The sequence below is a fragment of the Doryrhamphus excisus genome, linkage group LG22 (assembly GCF_037039965.1).
Source record: "Doryrhamphus excisus strain RoL-2023G ecotype Guam linkage group LG22, RoL_Dexc_Guam_v1.1, whole genome shotgun sequence".
Taxonomy (NCBI): Eukaryota; Metazoa; Chordata; class Actinopteri; order Syngnathiformes; family Syngnathidae; genus Doryrhamphus; species Doryrhamphus excisus.
The window spans coordinates 7,911,198-7,932,600 of record NC_136378.1 but is presented as its reverse complement, the minus strand read 5'-3'; the positions used below and the strand labels follow the sequence as shown (position 1 = coordinate 7,932,600).

The window sequence follows — 21,403 nt, the reverse complement described above, 5'->3', positions numbered from 1 at the left end:
TTTAAATTCATCACACAGCAACTAACACTCAAACGTTATAACTTTGAAATCTAGAAATGAGGATCATATGATTCAAGTCGTCCTTTAAATTCATCACACAGCAACTAACACTCAAACGTTATAACTTTGAAATCTAGAAATGTGTATCATATAATTCAAGTCGTCCTTTAAATTAATCACACAGCAACTAACACTCAAACGTTATAACTCTGAAATCTAGAAATGTGTATCATATGATTCAAGTCATCCTTTAAATTCATCACACAGCAACTAACACTCAAACGTTATAACTCTGAAATCTAGAAATGTGTATGATTCAAGTCGTCCTTTAAATTCATCACACGGCAACTAACACTCAAACATTTTAACTCTGAAATCTAGAAATGTGTATCATATGATTTTTATATAGAAAGAAAACAAATTTTTAAAGTGTTCCCATAATGTATTTTGTTTGAAAAACCCATTTAATTGGAGGAGCGCATTCATAGAAAATGGAGTTGTGATGCTGCTTATGTCCACCAGAGGGAGCCAGGTGCCACTAAGCCCAAAACAAAAAGAGCGGGGCTGACGTCATCGCAGCTTCCCAATGATGCCTTGTGGGAAAACTTAAAAATACTGGGACATTTTTGTATATATGTACATACATATTTTGAGTACAATATTACTGGGTGATGAATTTAGTGTTTTTTGAACAATGACACCGTGAGTCAGATTATAATGTTCTCATACAGGCATATATATATATACTGTATACTCACCTCCAATGACTTCCAATTGGTTGACAAGCTTGTTGTGAGTGCAGTGATAATTTGTGATAGACTCATGGGTGCTCACCTTTTCCTCTCCAGACATCGGAAGTTGGATTCATCAGAAAAACAATGACTTCAGGAGTCCAATCCCTGCATCGTTTGCCAATAGTCGTCAGTCAATAAAATGGCTTTTTTCCTGCCCGTCGTGTTCACTACCATCACTACCATGATGTCAGCTGGTCCTTTTGTGGCAGGGCTGAAATGCAGTGGAAATAGTGTTCATTTTAATGACATTTATTACGCTTTATAACATTCTGGAATATATGCCACATTTTTGGCTATGACTGTAGATTACAATTAGAAAATATATAGAATACAATGCTTTTATTGTTACTATAAATACATAAAATGAGATTTAAATATGTTGAATTTGCTTAATTTCACAGATAATGAGGTACAAAACGTAACAACACAATTCAGGAAAATGGCGGTGATGATTATCTGTGTAGGTGTGCAATTTGCTTCTGATCCGAATTAGCATCATTTGGCCCTGGCAACATACTGGGTAGTTTCCACCTCAGGAAAAAAAAAAAAAAAAGAAGAGAGGCAACTTTCCAAAAGAAAAAAATAATGGAATCTTCACTGCAGTCCAAATGGCCCCTTAAACAGAAGCTGCCTGCCTTGCTTTTCCTCTTAATCTTTTTTAGAGCCATGGTCAGAAGTCAGTATGAGATCCCCATACACAGAAACACAAACAGAACCGCAACTCTAGTTTTTGCTTCCATCTTTCATGAGTGGAAATCCAATAAAATGTTTTCTATGTATTCATTCATTCATTTTCTACCGCTTTTTCCTCACAAGGGTCGCGGGGGTGCTGGAGCCTATCCCAGCTGTCTTTGGGCGAGAAGCGGGGTACACCCTGTACTGGTCGCCAATCACAGGGCACATATAGACAAACAACCATTCACACTCACATTCATACCTATGGACAATTTGGAGTCGCCAATTAACCTAGCATGTTTTTGGAATGTGGGAGGAAACCGGAGTACCCGGAGAAAACCCACGTATGCACGTGGGAGAACATGCAAACTCCACACAGAGATGGCCGAGGGTGGAATTGAACCCTGGTCTCCTAGCTGTGAGGTCTGTGCGATAACCACTAGACCGCCGTGCAGCCCTATTTAGGATTATTTTGCCTGCAATAAAAACCTGTTGTTCTGGCAATCGAGTTTGTGTCTTTTGAATGCCTTTTATTTGTATTTTAGTTCATGACTAAAAATAAGCTGTATTAAACCACAAAACAGCATAAGAGATAGATTAATTAATCTATTTTGGAAAAACTGATAGAGTGAAAATGTTGGGGGTTCAGAGTTGAGCATTAGGTTGCAACAGTAACCTGGGTTTTATTTAGGATTATTTTGCCTGCAATAAAAAACTGTTGTTCTGGCAATTGAGTCTGGGTCTTTTGAATGCCTTTTATTTGTATTTTAGTTCATGACTAAAATAAACTGTATTAAACCACAAAACAGTACAAGAGATAGATTAATTAATCTATTTTGGAAAAACTGATAGAGTGAAAATGTTGGGGGTTCAGAGTTGAGCATTAGGTTGCAACAGTAGCCTGGGTTTTTATTTAGGAATTTTATGCCTGCAATAAAAACCTGTTGTTTTGGCAATCGAGTCTGTGTCTTTTGAATGCATTTTATTTGTATTTTAGTTCATGACTAAAAATAAGCTGTTTTAAACCACAAAAACAGTATAAGAGATAGATTAATTAATTAATCTATTTTGGAAAAACTGATAGTGTGAAGATGTTGGGGGTTCAGAGTTGGGCTTTAGGTTGCAACAGTAGCCTGGGTTTTAGTTAGGATTATTATGCCTGCAATAAAAAACTTGTTCTGGCAATCGAGTCTGGGTCTTTTGAATGCCTTTTATTTGTATTTTAGTTCATGACTAAAATAAACTGTATTAAACCACAAAACAGTATAAGAGATCGATTTATTAATTAATCTATTTTGGAAAAAATGATTTTGAAAAACTGAAAAGTTTTACGAAATTCATAATTTATGAAAAACCAAATTTTAAAATTTTACGAAATTCGAAGCGCAAAGATGACTGTAGTGCTAAATTATCTAAAATGATTCAAAAATAATAATGACACCACATTACTACTGATATACCTTTGAAAATATTTAATAATGTTTGCAAAAAGCTTGGATCAACACAAGTGTGTTTGACTAACTAAAAGGACGTCGTCGTGCATGACGGGGAAACTCGAGCGTCGTTTTGCAAAGCTAACTAGCTAACACTCTAGAGCCGCGCTAGCTTCAAAGAGTCGGTGCGATTCTGTCGGCATGCCGGTGCTTCTACTGGAGCGTTAAAGTAAACTTGCCAACATCCGTAACAAGATGGTGGAAAATGGACGGGTTCAAACGTATTCGCCGAGCGCACTATGCGTTGTACTTCTTGAGCAGGTCGTTTTGCCAGTGCCTCTTACGATCGGGGAACACTTTGGGCATGCGGATCTTTTTGAAGTCATCAATACATTTCTTTAGATCCTCCTCCAGCAGCTTCCTTTCCTCCTCATCCTCGTTAATAGCAGGAGGAGGTGCGCCGTTCTCTCGCGGGTTGATCCTGGGTAGCGTCTTTAAGTGGAGGGTGGTCGGGCGATGGGGGCTCTCAGCCGGGGGCGGAGTTGAAGGAGGACTGGAAGATTTGGATGATGGCAGAGTGTGGGTCGGGGCAGGTGGGGATGGAGGGGAAAAATCGGGGCTTCCAGAGGGAAGCGATGGTGGAGGAGGAGGAGGGGGAAGCGGAGGGGTGGGCTGACCAGGAGGGGAGTCAAGGGGCAGTGATGGTTGGATGTCTGGTGTTGTGATGCTGCTGCTTTCTGGGAGGCTTTGGGTTCGTCCGCCAGTGGTGCTGCTGATGCTGCTGATTGGATCCGCCGAGGCCGATTCCGTCTGAGGATTAGATGGAGCCACTTCAGGCAGAATGCGGAAATCTGATGTTGTGTTGGCCTTTGGAATTATAGATGAACCACCTACAGGTGGAAGAAAAAAGGTTTCAGCATACTTTCATACAGGAAATGCCCATTAGTTGTCATCATATCTGGATTATGTGGTCCATTCATTGAAATCCTATGGAATTAAAACACTAAATTGCCCCCTAAAGCTAATTAAGTGTTTGCAACAACTGCAATCAAGTGTTTCCAATAACTTGCAATGAGTCTCTTACAGTGCTGTGGAAAAATTTTGGCCCACTCATCTTTGCAGAATTGTTGTCATTCAGTCACAGTGGAGGGTTTTTCATCATGAAGTGCCTTTTTAAGGTCATTTAAGGTCATCATTTAATTGGTTTGGCGTGTTTTGGATTATAAATTAGTGATAGTGTGACATTATTGTTCCCTCTCCATTTTGTTGTCTTCAAAGGATGAGCATTTTTACTTTATTTTTGTTTTATTTTACCGTGCTAAAATGCCCTTTACATTTTAGAAAGATTAGATGCCTGAAGCCATAATATAATAACATAATTTAATAATATTAATATTATTATCCATTATGTTTCTATCAGTTGTCATCAAAGGATGAGCATTTTTCTTTATTTTTGTTTTATTTTACCGTGCTAAAATGCCTGTTACATTAATAAAAGATTAGATGCCGGAAGCCATAATATAATAATATAATTTAATAATATTAATATTATTATTGAATAATATTATATTAATATACTAATATAAATAATATTAATGAACTAGAACAAATATAAAAATTGTTATTGACCAGCAATGCATTGTAGTAATAAATTAAACAATCCCACTCATCTTTGCAGAATTGTTGTCATTCAGTCACAAGGAAGGTTTTCCATCATGAAGTGCCTTTTTAAGGTCATTTAAGGTCATCATTTAATTGGTTCAGCATGTTTTGGATTATAAATTGGTGGTAGTTTGATAGCCTGAACATTATTGTTCCCTCTCCGTTATGTTTCTATCAGTTGTCATCAAAAGATGAGCATTTTTACTTTATTTTTGTTTTATTTTACCATCCTAAAATGCCCTTTACATTAATAAAAGATTAGATGCCTGAAGCCATAATATAACAATATAATTTAATAATATTAATAGTATTATCCATTATGTTTCTATCAATTGTCATCAAAGGATGAGCTTTTTTCTTTATTTTTGTTTTATTTTACCATGCTAAAATGCCTTTTACATTAATAATAGATTAGATTCCTGAAGCCATAATATAATAATATTATTTAATAATATTAATATTATTATAGAATAATATTATATTATATTAATAAAAATAATATTAATGAACTAGAAAAATATATAAAAATTGTTATTGACCTGCAATGCATTGTAGTAAGGAATTAAAAATGGGAAAAGCAGAACAAAAGGGCCAAATGTAAAGAATAGAAGCCATAATATTTATATTAATAACAATAAAACAAATCTAAATATATATATATATATATATATATATATATATATATATATATATATATATATATATACACACACAGGACAGTTTTATATTAAAAACTAATTAGATTTGTGTGTATATGCAAGTTGTAGAGCCAAATGGCATTAGAGTGTGCAGGTATTATATGAATGTTCATATACTGTATACCAGGGGTCTCAAACACGCAGCCCGCGAGCCAAATGTGGCCCGCAGGACACTAGTTTGAGGCCCCCGCCTTGATATGAAAGTTTAATGTTAGTGCGGCCCGCGCAAGTTTGATATGGATGCTGTATGGTATCATGTACCCAGAAAAAATTATTACGTTTGATTAATGTTCATGTTAAAGGTTAAATAACTGTTAATAGTTATCCTCGCTATCCGTGTGGAAGTTTTTGGCTATTTAAGTTTAAAGGAAATAACTTGAAGGCTACCGTTTAGGTCGCTAGCTCTCTAGTTTGCGAGTTAGCATGTGTCTCAAGACCCTGCAGTTGCGCAATATGTTGTAAATAAAAAAAGTATAAATGTGACTATAGTCGTGTTTTGTCATGTCTACAGGGCTCTAATAATGCTTTGTTCATTTTAATCTGAAAAAATAATTTGTCTACCCACCAACTATATGTGGTTTCTTAAGTTTTTATTATTTGCCGTTTTATTATTATTATTATTATATTTATTTATTTATTACTGATTGATTGATTTTCTTTATTCTTGATTTGTTTATTTATTTTTCATCTTATTTTGTGCAGAAAAATAAAAATTACGATATTCTAGAACAGTGGAATGTTTTATCAGATCTTTTATTGTAGAAAATCGAAACCAAAGCAAAGTTTATTAATTTTTCTGTTTTTAATAAATGCGTTTTTTTTTCATTTTTTTTTTGGAAAACCTGATGCGGCCCAGTCTCGCCCAGACCCTAGCTCCAGTGGCCCCCAAGTAAATTGAGTTTGAGACCCCTGCTGTATACAGTATAGCGTATATACTAGTCGGTGCATGCCTCCAGCATGCTGAATGATAACGACAGCGCTTGCATGGACAGTCACACGTTGTTAAATCACACATGCTGAGTGTGGAGGTGAAGCGGCTGTGAAGCACAGTATCTGAAAATACATGAACCTGTAATCTCTCGGCCGCCTGTGAGCCGTTGCTTCTGCAAAGACAGGCAGGTACGAGATGCCTCACGCACGCACAACCCCCAAACGCACCTTTGTGTGAAAAGACATCCGCAGATTGTCTTCACACACTGAAAGCGAACACGTGCCCGAGTGTCCAAGTGCACGATGCCGAGTGTGCTCACCTTCTGTGTTTGTGCATTTATGCGTGAGCGCGCGTGTGGGTGTTTGCATGTGAGTTATGATGTGTGTCTTTATACTCTAAGCATGCACAGGCATTTGAAAGTGGGACACATAAAGACAGAAAGAAAGGAAGAGGATGTTGGCGAGGGAGGGGTTGGCAGGAACGTGTTCTCCACCCGCTGTCTCAGTGTGCTCGGTGCATTCCAAATCTGCTGTAATGAATACATGTGTTTGAGGATGCCTGGCCGTGGGAGTATGGGGGCTTAGCAGTGTCGGAGGAATAATCCACTGGGGGGATGGGCTCCATGATTTCCTCCACCGTTAAGCCTTGCGGAGGAAAAGAGCGAAAGAGAGCACTCAACCTTCCCCTCCAGGGATGTGGATGCAAAAGCCGGAGTACTTCTCACATGTCCTCTCCTGCTCCCATCTGTTCGGTGTGACACATCACTCTGTTGCCATCATTACTGCTATTAGCAGCTCTAATGTGTCATGGCTGCCAACACTTAGCACCTTCATGTCACTAAACGTCCCACGTGAGGGTTGCTGTGTTGGTCACCCTTCCTGGAATTGTGGCTGGGAGGTTTTATCTACTCAGGGGTAAAGAGTCCTTTGCACAATTGTATTTTAATAATAATAACAATAATAATGATAATGATAATAATAATAATAATAATAATAATAATAATAATAATAATAATAATAATAATAATAATAATAATAATAATAATAATAATAATAATAATGTTATTATTATAAGCAAATATTATTAATCAATAATATTATTATTAATAATAATAATGTTATTATAATCAGCAAATATTATTATTATTATTATTCTGTGAAAATAAATAAAAACCTGTTGTTCTGGCAATCGAGTCTGTGTCTTTTGAATGCCTTTTATTTGTATTTTAGTTCATGACTAAAAATAAGCTGTATTAAACCACAAGATCGATTTATTAATTAATCTACTTTGGAAAAACTGATTTCAAAAAATTTACGAAATTCAAAATTTAAAACTCCACACAGAGATGGCCGAGGGTGGAATTGAACCCTGGTCTCCTAGCTGTGAGGTCTACGTGCTAACCACTCGACCTACATGTTTTTACCTTGCTCTTACATGTTTTAGGAAAAATACCATGTTACTTTTGAAATTATTTATATATATATATATATATATATATATAATAATTAATAATAATATAAAAATAATTTCAAAAGTAACACAGTACTTTTCCTAAAACATGTAAGAGCAAGGTAAAAACGTGCAGGAAATATGACATAAAGGTAAATGATAGAATACGCTAGCGGATAACAGTCCTGGTGATGGTTGCTATGACCTGACCAATGCAAGGACATCACCATCTCCATGGTAACGTCACTGCGGTATGACAGAGCGAGTGCAACAGTGCATATTTACGTTTCCAAGAGTAATAACGGTGAGCTCGTACATACGGCAGCTGCCCTGCTCATTTTGCCACTTTTTAAAAAATGTTTTACATCTCATTACCAAGCTTTCAGCTCACATATCTAACATCTGTTTGTTGGCCTCGCCACCTCTTCTCATTCACGCTCTTTGATTACCATCACAGCAAAAACATGCGGGGGTGTAATTAGACACTGTGACGCTACATTTTTCCGACAAAATTTACACCCTGAAATGCAAGCACGATAATAAAAAAAAAAACCTAGTGCATATTTGTGTGTCTCTCAGCAATTACACAGCTGTCAATCTACATGATATAGAGAACATGAGTGACACAAACATCGAGAGGCAGGAGGTGTAAAGAGGGAGTCTGCGGAAAACTGGACGCACGTCACTCATAATCAAAACACTAATGAAGCTTTGGATGTGATTTGCACACGCAAGCTCAACAGATGATACATGGCGGACACTTGGACAAACTGGAACCGCTTGACCCATCCAGTGTCCCATACCCAGGGGCTTATAGTCCGCCGCACAAAAGGACAAACCTGACCCTTCAGATTACTGATAATTAGAGGGGCAGATTAGAGGCCCAGCCTCCAGATGGCCAAGGTGAATCCCAGCCTAAGAACAGACAACGCTGACACCTTTACGACTCTATGCTTACGTCTTTATATATGCTGGAGACATTTCACCTTTCACACAGTGTCTTACTGGCGTTAGCATAGCGATGAAATGACTCTTCCAAAACCTTCCTTATATCTGTTTGTTGGCCTCGAGTTAAATAAGGAGTTAGCAGCCAATAACGTTACAGTACTCGCTAAATGTACTGCAAAAAGGTCAGTAAGGATAATTCATAATGCCGCCTACAGAGAACATACTAACTGAATTATCCTTACTGACCTTTTTTGCAGTACTCGCTAAATGAACTGCAAAAAAGGTCAGTAAGGATAATTCAGAATGCCGCCTACAGAGAACATACTAACTGAATTATCCTTACTGACCTTTTTTGCAGTACTCGCTAAATGTACTGCAAAAAAGGTCAGTAAGGATAATTCATAATGCCGGATAATTCATAATGCCGCCTACAGAGAACATACTAACTGAATTATCCTTACTGACCTTTTTTGCAGTACATTTAGCGAGTACTGCAAAAAAGGTCAGTAGGGATAATTCATAATGCCGCCTACAGAGAACATGCTAACTGAATTATCCTTACTTTTTTGCAGTACTTGCTAAATGTACTGCAAAAAAGGTCAGTAAGGATAATTCAGAATGCCGCCTACAGAGAACATACTAACTCCTTACTTATGAGTTATCCTTACTGACCTTTTTTGCAGTACATTTAGTGAGTACTGCAAAAAAGTAAGGATAATTCAGTTAGGATGTTCTCTGTAGGCGGCATTGTGAATTATCCTTACTGACCTTTTTTGCTGTACTCGCTAAATGTACTGCAAAAAAGTCAGTAAGGATAATTCATAATGCCGCCTACAGAGAACATACTAACTCCTTATTTCTAAAATCACAAATACTTCAACTTGCTGATATAGTTCATCTTCAAACAGCTAAAATAATGCATTAGGCTAAAAATAACCAATTACCTAAAAATGTCATCCAATACTTCTCTACAAGAGAGGAGAAATATGATCTCAGGGAAGAACTACATTTGAAACACTTATATGCTAGGACTACGTTAAAAAGCCATAGCATTTCAGTATGTGGAATCAAACTATGGAATGGATTGAGTAAGGACCTCAAACAATGCACAACGATGAGCCAATTCAAGAAACAATACAAGCAGTTGATGTTTGCTAAATACAAGGATGAAGAGTCTTGAACCAGTCATGATGTGCTATATATATCACTATATTGACACTTACTATGGTACCCATTATGTCATTGGATGGTCATATCACCTTGTACTTTGGAACGAGGTACATTTAAAAAAAAAAAAATTAAACTATATTATAGAAAGCAGGAAGTGAACAAATGTAACAGTTACTGATTGTAAAAGTACCAGATGGAGGGGTAGGATTTAATAAGCTTTGCTTCTTCCTACTCCTTTTGGACATGTGGAACTGTGAACTGATTATGGGATGCATTCAATTGTAATCTGATGCATGTTCAAATGAAATAAAACCATTACCATTACCAAATATGTGTTTGTGTTTCACATAAGGATCGTGAATGATGGGCAAAATTCCAAACAAAAGCGCATTGTTCATTCCACTCAAATCTCCCTGACACTCCTGAAAAACCTTCCTGTGAGGTTTTGTGTGCACCGGGTGCTCATCAGCCAATTTACCACTGCTCAGGGTGCGCTTCGCCTGCGCCAGGAATCGACAAGGTCCGAGCTGGCAGGCTTTTGTCACAAAATTCTTACTATGCCAAGCTGAAAATATGGACACCTCCCATCGTGGGAGGACATGAATGAAAACAACTCCCATTATTGCATGGAATGGCGTAAAGCCAGCTTTAGAACACGCATGTAAATGTCTTCATTCGGGGGTGTCCAAAGTGTGGCCCGCGGCTGTTTTTTTTTTTATTGGCCCGTGTACATTCAGAAAATGCAATTTAACAAGAAAACTAAAAAAAAAAACAGCTAAATCAAAATATTATGGAAATAAATTCCAAATTTTGGTTTAAGCTAGTTACGGCAGCTTTAAAACACGCATGTAAACGTCTTCATTCGGGGGTGTCCAAAGTGTGGCCCATGGCTGTTTTTTTTTTTTTATTGGCCTGTGTACATTCAGAAAATGCAATTGAACAAGAAAACTAAAAAAAAAAACCCCAGCAAAATCAAAATATTATGGAAATAAATTCAAAATTTTGGTTTAAGCTAGTTACGGCAGCTTTAGAGCACGCATGTAAACGTCTTCATTCGGGGGTGTCCAAAGTGTGGCCCGCGGCTGTTTTTTTTGGGGGGGGGGGGTTTGGCCCGTGTAAATTCAGAAAATGCAATTTAACAAGAAAACTAAAAAAAAAAAAAAACAGCTAAATGAAAATGTTATGGAAATAAATTCAAAATTTGGTTCAAGCTAGTTACGACAGCTTTAGAACACGCATGTAAACGTCTTCATTCGGGGGTGTCCAAAGTGCGGCCCGCGGCTGTTTTTTTTTTATTGGCCTGTGTACATTCAGAAAATGCAATTTAACAAGAAAACTAAAAAAAACCCAGCAAAATCAAAATATTATAGAAATAAATTCAAAATTTTGGTTTAAGCTAGTTACGCCAGCTTTAGAACACGCATGCAAACGTCTTCATTCGGGGGTGTCCAAAGTGTGGCCCGCGGCTGTTTTTTTGGGGGGGGGGGGGGTTTGGCCCGTGTAAATTCAGAAAATGCAATTTAACAAAAAAACTAAAAAAAAAACAAAACAGCTAAATCAAAATATTATGGAAATAAATTCAAAATTTTGGTTTAAGCTAAAGGTCACTAACAGATGATCGCACATTCTCCTTGCTAGACAACAGAATTCATGGTTCCATTTATCACAGCAAGTCTTACAGGTTCGGAAGCAACAAAACAGCCCCAGGCCATCACACTACCACCATGCCGGAAGACAGCTGGGATAGGCTCCGGCACCCCCGAGATCCTTGTGAGGATACGCGGTATAAAATAAATGAATGAATAGACACACTGCATGTATCAGCGCCCACAGAGTTGTTTTGGGACCATCTCAAACTGGCTGCGGCATCGCTTGTTGTCAGCGTGCCGCTCATTGGAAGCACTGAGCTGCAACCATCTGTGGCTCTTTGCTTATTCATGGCCTCAGCTGCAACTTTGGCATCAGTCAACCGCATTCTGGTTATTTGCACCGTGCCATGTTTGGAGGCTAAGTTTTTTTTTTTTTTTTTTTCCAAGTTGGGGGGGGGGGGAAGTCTGTGTTTGCTCAGCGCTAGCTAGGGGTTCTACCGGTGGGGCCACATGAGGGCAATGCGCTCCCCAGTTTGCCATTATGCTGAGCAGGCAGCTGGCACCACTGAAGCCAACACAAACTCACAGAGGGAGGGAAGATGTGCAGTAAGCCTCCTGCATGAGGGGAATGATTAGGAGCTGTGATTGTCTTGTTTTTTTTTTTTCTCCACTCTTTATTGTAATCTTTCATAATGCATTTACAAGCATTTGCCTCCCTCTTTTTCTCTTGACAGTAGTAATCATGAGATTGGTAATAAGAAGCGCATCTTTGCTACTTATTAACTGGGAGGAGAGATAACAAATATGGGAAATGGGATAGAAAAGAGCCTACGGCGTAGCACTTGCGATGCTTTCTCCATCAAGCCATGACGTTAACGCTTTTTGTGTGTTTGCGCATGCATACCCTTGTGAGGTCATTCGGTGTGCATGTAATCCTTGATGACAACACCCACGCCGCATGCGCCCGCGTGCTGCAACACTGGCTGCGAGCATCGTTTTCCTCATTGTGTGTTGGACTATTTTTAGTGAGTCAGGCATTGAACCAGATGTGTACCTTCACAGTACTGTTATGTCCTCCAGCACGGCTGTATATGCGCCGTTATCCCCCCCCCTCCTCCGTATTTAGTCATTTGGGGGCCCAAGGCAGACCCAGTCATTGGGGCCCTCCATGTTCTGGTACTGCAGACAAAGGTTTTATTCTCGCCTCAACACAAGCGGCTCTAATTTGGTGGCGCAGGTTGGTGATTTCTTCCAGCGCACCATTGTGTGCAGCCAATATCGTAATTTGGTCGACTTGTGTGCGCAGAGATGGTCGAGGGCCCAAGGCAAACCCAGTCATTGGGGCCCTCCATGTTCTGGTACTGGAGACAAAAGTTTTATTCTCACCTCAACACAAGGGGCTCTAATTTGGTGGCGCAGGTTGGTGATTTCATCCAGCGCACCATTGTGCGCAGCCAATATCGTAATTTGGTCGACTGGTCTGCGCAGAGATGGGCGGGGGCCCAAGGCAAACCCAGTCATTTGGGCCCTCTATGTTCTGGTACTGCAGACAAAGGTTTTATTCTCGCCTCAACACAAGCGGCTCTAATTTGGTGGCGCAGGTTGGTGATTTCTTCCAGCGCACCATTGTGCGCAGCCAATATCGTAATTTGGTCGACTTGTGTGCGCAGAGATGGGCGAGGGCCCAAGGCAAACCCAGTCATTGGGGCCCTCTATGTTCTGGTACTGGAGACAAAAGTTTTATTTTCGCCTCAACACAAGGGGCTCTAATTTGGTGGCGCAGGTTGGTGATTTCATCCAGCGCACCATTGTGCGCAGCCAATATCGTAATTTGGTCGACTGGTCTGCGCAGAGATGGGCGGGGGCCCAAGGCAAACCCAGTCATTTGGGCCCTCTATGTTCTGGTACTGCAGACAAAGGTTTTATTCTCACCTCACTCAACACAAGCGGCTCTAATTTGGTGGCGCAGGTTGGTAATTTCATCCAGCGCACCATGGTGCGCAGCCAATATCGTAATTTGGTCGACTGGTCTGCGCAGAGATGGGCCGGGGCCCAAGGCAAACCCAGTCATTGGGGCCCTCTATGTTCTGGTACTGCAGACAAAGGTTTTATTCTCGCCTTTATTCTCTGGTAATTTCATCCAGCGTGTGTGTTTTGTGTTGTGTGGTTTCCTGTGTTTGAGGGGTACTTTGACAAACTCAGTGCTCAGTGGAGGACGACTTGTCTTCATTCAGCATCGGCCCTCAAAATGTCAATCAAACATGTGCCCACAGGACTATTGCTACTATATAGGAATATATATTGGACTATTGCTGACATTTATATATAAATATATATATATATATAAATTCATTTTCTACCGCTTTTTCCTCACAAGAGTCGCGGGGGTGCTGGAGCCTATCCCAGCTGTCTTCGGGCGAGAGGCGGGGTACACCCTGGACTGGTCACCAGCCAATCACAGGGCACATATAGACAAACAACCATTCACACTCACATTCATACCTATGGACAATTTGGAGTCGCTAATTAACCTAGCATGTTTTTGGAATGTGGGAAGAAACCGGAGAAAACCCACGCATGCACGGGGAGAACGTGCAAAAAAAGCATCAAATTCAGTTTGAGGCCCCCGCCTTGATATGAAAGTTTAATGTTAGTGCGGCCCGTGCAAGTTTGATATGGATGCTGTATGGTATCATGTACCCAGAAAAAATTATTACGTTTGATTAATGTTCATGTTAAAGGTTAAATAACTGTTAATAGTTATCCTCCCTATCCGTGTGGAAGTGGTAAGTTTTTGGCTATTTAAGTTAAAAGGAAATAACTTGAAGGCTACCGTTTAGGTCGCTAGCTCTCTAGTTTGCGAGTTAGCATGTGTCTCAAGACCCTGCAGTTGCGCAATATGTTGTAAATAAAAAGAGTATAAATGTGACTATAGTCGTGTTTTGTCATGTCTACAGGGCTCTAATAATGCTTTGTTCATTTTAATTGAAAAAAAATAATTTGTCTACCCACCAACTATATGTGGTTTCTTAAGTTTTTATTATTTGCCGTTTTATTATTATTATTATATTTATTTATTTATTACTGATTGATTTATTTTTTTTATTCTTGATTTGTTTATTTATTTTTCATCTTATTTTGTGCAGAAAAATAAAAATTAAGATATTTGAGAACAGTGGAATGTTTTATCAGAGCTTTTATTGTAGAAAATCAGAACCAAAGCACTGAAAAAGTTTGTATATTTTTGTATGTTTTTAATAAATGCATTTTTTTTTAAACCTGATGCGGCCCAGCCTTGCCCAGACCCTAGCTCCAGTGGCCCCCAGGTAAATAGAGTTTGAGACCCCTGGTGTAACCCAGTATCCGGTCAGTCAGTTGGTCCGTTGTTTAAGTCCACTTCCTCTCAGTAGAACATAATGCTTCACGCGGGCACAACTCAGAGAGAGATGAGACGTGCCAAATTCTTTGCCTTTGCAAAAATGCTCCCCCGTTCCTAACTTTGCTTCTCTTTATCTCTCTTGGCCCACTTTCCAGCCCCGCTTTTTCCCTTTTGATGTACATCCCTTCATGCTTTCTCCTCTCCTATCGCTACCCAAATAGGGAAAGCGCTGACCCAGCTGGCTGAGAGACAAGGCGATCATACGAAAGGCGCGCTGCCACGTGGAGCGCCCCGCAATGACAATGACAACACGGGAACATGACGAGGGGCGAAATCATCACCGCGAGGCAACGAGAACAGACTGGCGCTCCGAGGGCGCGCCGCCTTCTCTTTTAGTTTTAGTGCAAATTCTTGAACCGCAATACAACATGCCTTTCTGCAATGGCGGGTTTTTGCTGCATGATGCTGCATGGACATTGTAAACAATCAGTAATCAACTGGGTTGCAACACAGTCAATACTTAAGCTATGTGTTTCCTATAAGGGCATTCAAAAGTGTTTCCTATAAGGGCATTCAAAAGCTTCAAAATAAACCTGTTGTCCAAGTGTCGATGGCTCTCACACATCAACTGTTGAATGTCGAGTCCCATGACGACTCAAAAATAAGGGCCGGATTCCTAAATGTGACACCTTAGGCAGGACTCGACACCCTTATACTAATGACTTAACTGAAAGTAGACTCACAGGAACTTAAATCACTGAAATAGAATATGCCAAGGGAGTCAGTGCATCCCTTAAATTTCAGCAATCATTATTAGTACAGCATACTTTCTCAAGGTAAAATACTATAGAAATAAAAGTTGGATATACTTTATAGTAGTCCGTGGTAGATTTATTGTCCCCTGAAAATGAGTCAACATACAACCATTACTGTCGAAATAGCTGTGAAGTTGGCCTCGTACTACCCCACCCAAAACCCAAAATGTGAAAATGGTTCATTACAGATTGTTTTATATATTTACATGACATTATTTGTATGGCATAAGGATAGCACAATTGATCATTTTACTGCACAAAATGAGCAGAAAAAAGACTGTTTTGGTCATATTCAGTGCATGTCGAGGGGCTGATTATGTAATCGCCGGACACTTAAATCTTTAATAACTAATTTTTAACTCGATTGTGGCTTTTTTTTTTAATTTGGAGGAAATTGGAGTCTGACTTAATTTGGATTGATTTATAAAATCATCAAAAACAAAACCAATTATTTTAACGCAACACATGTTGGGAGTTTTGCATGGAGTGGGCAGCCAACCTCACATGGTACACAAGGGGGTAGTGTAGAAATCCTCCCCCTGAGGACTCTAAGTGGGTTTCGAATAGAAGGTAAGGGAGTCTTAAAAAACAAATTACAGAATGAGAACCAGATTGTTTATTCCTGACAACAATACCTAATACAGACGTCCGGGCTTCTCTGCAGTCCCTGTATGCCTACAAGTAAGCGAAGAAACGAAAGGAGAAAAAACATGAACGCGGTTCAAGCAAGGGGCAGTGGCGAAAGCTGATTGGTCCAGGACTCCAGCCTCTAATGTATAAAAGGCCGGGCAGGGAAAGGAAGAGTGCTTTTTTTGCAGCTGCGCTGTAATAAGACATGCTTACTTGTAGGCATACAGGGACTGCAGATAATCCCGGACGTCTGTATTAGGTATGATTTGGTTCTTTAAGATTCCCTTATCCTCTACTCAAAGATCCCACTTAGAGTCCTCAGGGGGAGGATTTCTACAACTGTCACATTCATACTTATTGACAATTCGGAGTGGCCAATTAACCTAGCATGTTTTTGGAATGTGGGAGGAAACCAGAGTACCCGGAGAAACCCCACACATGCACGGGGTGAACATGTAAACTCCACACAGAGATGGCCGATGACCATTAAAATGCCACTTTCAAAATAGTCTCTACAGTTAACGTAGGTTTAATGACCTGCGGGAACCGTAGTTTCGAAATGTCAACAAATCCAAGGTTTAACAGCATCCCTGAACATGTTGTACTGTGTATCTTACCATCAAATAAATTGGTTTATCATTGCCATAAAAAATAAATCACTTTTTGGAGTGAGGTAATTGAATTCTGTAATTACAGTGCAGTACATTTCGTACACAATTCTACTAAACCAAAGTGCAAGAATGGCTTCTAAGCTACATTTTCCCCGTGACGGACAGACAGTGACAAGAGGAATGCTGCCTGTGGCTGTTTGCTTTGGGCTTTGGAGACGCTGCAGGCATAAAACAGTCCCATTCCCCTGGAGGACTCTTTGTTTTCCAGGAAGGGAGCAGCCGTTTGCGTTTTATAGTTGATGAACGGTTTCATCACGGACAGAGATATCAGGTTTGGTGCATGTGGAAAACTGCTCGTGCGTGATAATCTGGTGTTGCATGAGTCATAGATTTACAAAGGGATTTATCCCACCTACCGTACATATGCGACCACGTAATTGTTCAAGTGAAAATACATGCCTGCAGCTGTTGTTTATTGATGGCAGGCAAAATCAGCATGTACATGAGAAGTCATTAAAAAAGCAATGAAGGCAATTATTGACAAAACTGAGGCTTGTGTAATCTTTTTTCTTTGTACTTTATTATTATGTGTGAATGCTTTGTATTTTTTACTGTGTCCTGCCTGTACAGTTTTCATCATTTATTGCTGTTTTGTTCATTAGTTTTTTTTATGCATGCATTTATGACTTATGTTTATATGCCCTGCACCGCATAGCGACAACGGTCTATGGAAAGTGCCATATGTCAGCAAACAAGTGTTTGACTCAGCTGCAATGATGCAAAAAATAATCCAATAAAAAAACGTATTGTCTAAGATTCTACTTTAAGTGGATGCCGTTAAATGCTAAGAAAACATTTTGGATGAAAAATACCAAATAAAATAGAAATAAAATCCTTTATTTCACAAATACTTCATTTCAACGGCGGGCGGGGCGGGCGGGGTCTTCACATTGTGACGTTTCATTACACCATACAAATACAAATACCAATGGGGAAAACGCCTCTATGGTTATTTTGAACTTTTCAGGGTAAAATTGAAACATTTTCAATTTAAACATTTGTAGTGTAGAAATCCTCCCCCTGAGGACTCTAAGTGGGTTTCGAATAGAGGATAAGGGAGTCTTAAAGAACCAAATTATAGAATGAGAACCAGATTGTTTATTCCTGACAACAATACCTAATACAGACGTCCGGGCTTATCTGCAGTCCCTGTATGCCTACAAGTAAGCGGGTGTTATTATAGCGCAGCTGCAAAAAAAGCACCGTTCCTTTCCCTGCCCGGCCTTTTATACACTCAGGGCTGGAGTCCTGAGGCTGGAGTCCTGGACCAATCAACTTTCGCCACTGCCCTTGCTTGAACCGCTTTCATGGTGTTTCTACTTTCGTTTCTTCGCTGTGGCATCAAGGCATCTTTCCTTTGCAGGGGCATCAAGGCGTCTGGAATATTCTGCTTTTCCTTTGTTGCAAAGCAAGCTGCCATATGCGTACTCGATGTTTCCATCTTAACATTTCCCCAAACTGAACGCAACTGTTAAACGAGCCTGTTGTGGCCTGAGGTATGTTTCTCATGTACAGGCCGGCCGTTAAAGGCTATGGAGACCGATTACGGAGAGACTACACCATCATACCTACCTCTCTCATTTGGTATTCACTGACAGTCAAGTGACATCATCATGAAATATGCAACAGCTTCAAACAACACTGACATGAATCCACAACATAACCCACTGAGGTTACATCTTTCAAACAAGACCGGGTGGTCAAGAAAAACACAACAAATATGGAGCAGTGGGCTGCAGTTGGTGCGACACCCCTCTGTGGTTCTATGCCCCCCCGCCTAGCGTAGGTGGTTAAAATACTAAACGCTCCGTTGCACAATCAATGCACACACTTCATCCGTGACCTTTGTGTTTATGTCCACACGGTCCCTTTATATGCCTGTTTATCAAGCAGCAGTGGAAAGGAAACCCCAGCAATGCTATTTTTTTTCCTGTTCGTATTGTCCCTGTGAGTGCAGAGGCTTTTATTAAACCCTCATCTGTTCATAACAACTGACAGGTCAACTATGGCACAATCCCCTCCCCCGTGACACAGGGGGGGCATAAAATCGCCGGAAATGCGAGTTCTTTTACCGCTCGTGTCCCTGTGAGGCTTATATGATGTCCAATTACTGTGGTGATTTAATTCAGAGGAGCAAGGGACTGCTCCGCCGAGCAAGGCAGGAGTACATCATGGTCGCTCTTTCAAGCCCTTTTTCGAGATATTTTAGCAAAGTTACAACAAAAGTTGTGCTTCAGCGTGTGAAGTAGGGTTGTACATACATAAGGTCCGTGTCTGCAAGACTACAACTAGATGAGGCAGGGTCTAAAAGCTGAATGGGTCTAAGGGGTCAAGGGAGAAGGTGCAAAGAGTCAGTGTTCAGGAACTGCGGAGTCTGGGACAGGAACATCTACGGTACATCTACTGGTGCAGGAGCCAGGCTTGAGGCTTGGGAGGGGGACACTTGGAGACAAGGTGAGGGGAGGTCAATGGTCGATAGCGTCACTCACGGTAGAACACATATTCAGTGTAGCTGGTCCAGATCTTGTCGTCTGTCTGCTCGTGGGCAAAGGCGCAGGTTCCTGTGGAGTTACAGGCCACCATGTGGAAGCCGGCGTCGGCCAGCTTGTCGAAGGCCTGCTCCAGAAATGTGAACTTGAGATAGTAGCGGGACGTGTAGCGCTCAGGTGGACGATCTGGGTCGCGGCTCTCATTCAGGGTGTCCCCAAAGACCTCTTTGGCCAGGGAGGTCTTCCCGCAGACCATGATGCGGGCCACCCGACGGAATTTGGCATCGGTGTGGCTGTCGCGGCCCAGAGTGTACGAGCCTCTGTAGCCGATGGTGATGAACCCGGACCTCTTCCCGTCCATGGGGCTGGGCATCAGGCTTCCACAGGCTGCCGCAGCAGCACCCAGCGATCCGAGGTTCCGGGCTGTGTCGATCCCAGGTGACGAGTCCTCCGGGTCGCTCTGACACCCGTCATCACCCAAGGAGTTCTGCTTGCTGATTTTGGGTGCCAATTGCTTGACAAGCTCGGGTAGGTTAAAGAACTCTGCCTCCCTCTGCAGCCGCCCACGTTCGGGGAAGTGGTCTGGAAGGACCAGCTGCTGGTCCCGCATGTAGTCCAGGATGTAACGGAAAAGAAAGCCATCCCGATCCACAAAGAAACGCCCTTTGGTGTCCCTGGCCAGTCCTTTGGCTGACTTGCGACTGAACATCTCCCATAGCAGTGAGTCCGGCACGCTTGTGAGGGTCGAGTAGCGGGTTATGTACACCTGGCCGCCGACATTCAGCTCGATGATCTCCGGGAAGGGCACCTCCTCTGCAGATATGCCGCTATCTGGTAAAGCCATGGTTGACTTCTTCCACTTGGATGCAGCTTTTGTGAGCAAAGTTCACTTGACCAATGAGTGACTGCAGAGCCCCTAAAAAAGTAAGATGGCAGGTATACACTATTACACTATTCTAACAGCAGCCTTCTCCATGGTGACCAAAACAGTGGCGTGGACCGTTATGAGAAACAGATGTAATATCCTCCGGAAATCCTGTGTGGGTCACCAGTTCTCAAAAGAGGAAATGCTAGAATTTCACAACAGTCCATAACGAGTCTGCAGCCGCTCCACGCCAACTTCAGTGAGGCAATGCATAGTTGGTGAGCTCCGTGGGCGAACCGAACACCAAGAGCCAGGAGATGAACGCGACGTTCCACAAGTAGTGAGACACGAGGAAGATGTACAAAAATATCTCCGTGGTTTCCATCGCCGACACTCCGGCCAACGCGCACACACAAACACACACTCGGTGATCGGCTTGCTCCCTGGCCGTCTGACTGAAGCTCTGCTGCGGCTTAGCGGTGCATCGCTCAGCCCGATGAGACACGCCCACTTGGCGGTGACGTGCCTCCGCCCTGACAACCTGCTTGAATCATTTATCATTCTATTCCCTTCAGTTTTGTCTCGCCTTTGTTCCATTTATGTCAGTGAAAATGTTTAGAAAGTGATTATTGTATATAATATTACAATGGTATAATATTTAATACAGTGAAATCGCAGTAAAGCTCCTTTTATGGAAACGCAGTTTTCTACAGTTACACTGCTTACGGCATCATCTAAAAGAACTACAAAATGATCGATCTTGATACAAAGTGTGATGTATTTCTGCGTCATATTTAAAGGCATTGGTAATTAGTTGATTTACTTATTTACCAGAGGCAATGTGCCAACAGCAGGTTCAGCTATAGCTACTTTCCGTCTGCAGCCCCTGGGCAGGTAAGTTAAAACAATAAACTTAATAACAATAAACCTTTTTTCATGAGTATTAAAATGAATGCGTCATTAAAATGAATGAAGTAAAGCCCGGTTGGACTTGGTTGTGTTGCTTACCTGAATGATGTGATTCTAGCGACATCTAGCGACCACGATACATCATTGTCCCCCATGTCACTTAGATTTCTGAAAGAAAATAAAAATGTTTATATTCCTGTTATTTTGCGAAATATATATATATATATATATATATATATATATATATATATATATATATAATTTATGTATTTATTTATTTATATAATACATTTTTT

The 21,403-nt window shown here is 40.7% G+C and overlaps 1 protein-coding gene across 1 annotated transcript; it reads right to left on the bottom strand.

The window, feature by feature from the left end:
• Window positions 1-2,918: 2,918 nt before the first annotated feature.
• kctd12b (potassium channel tetramerisation domain containing 12b) lies at window positions 2,919-20,815 on the bottom strand. Its single transcript, XM_058063156.2, has 2 exons — window positions 19,334-20,815; window positions 2,919-3,792 (listed from the first exon to the last, which is right to left on the bottom strand). The coding sequence occupies exons 1-2, from the start codon at window positions 20,175-20,177 to the stop codon at window positions 3,200-3,202; spliced, it is 1,437 nt and encodes a 478-aa protein (XP_057919139.2). The 5' UTR covers window positions 20,178-20,815; the 3' UTR covers window positions 2,919-3,199.
• Window positions 20,816-21,403: the final 588 nt, after the last annotated feature.

Coding starts and splice junctions, on each gene's coding strand:
- kctd12b (XM_058063156.2), bottom strand. CDS start 20,177: ATGGCTTTACCAGATAGCGGCATATCTGCAGAGGAGGTGCCCTTCCCG. Junction 3,793..19,333: donor CACTGAATATGTGTTCTACC/GTGAGTGACGCT, acceptor TTCCACCTGTAG/GTGGTTCATCTATAATTCCA.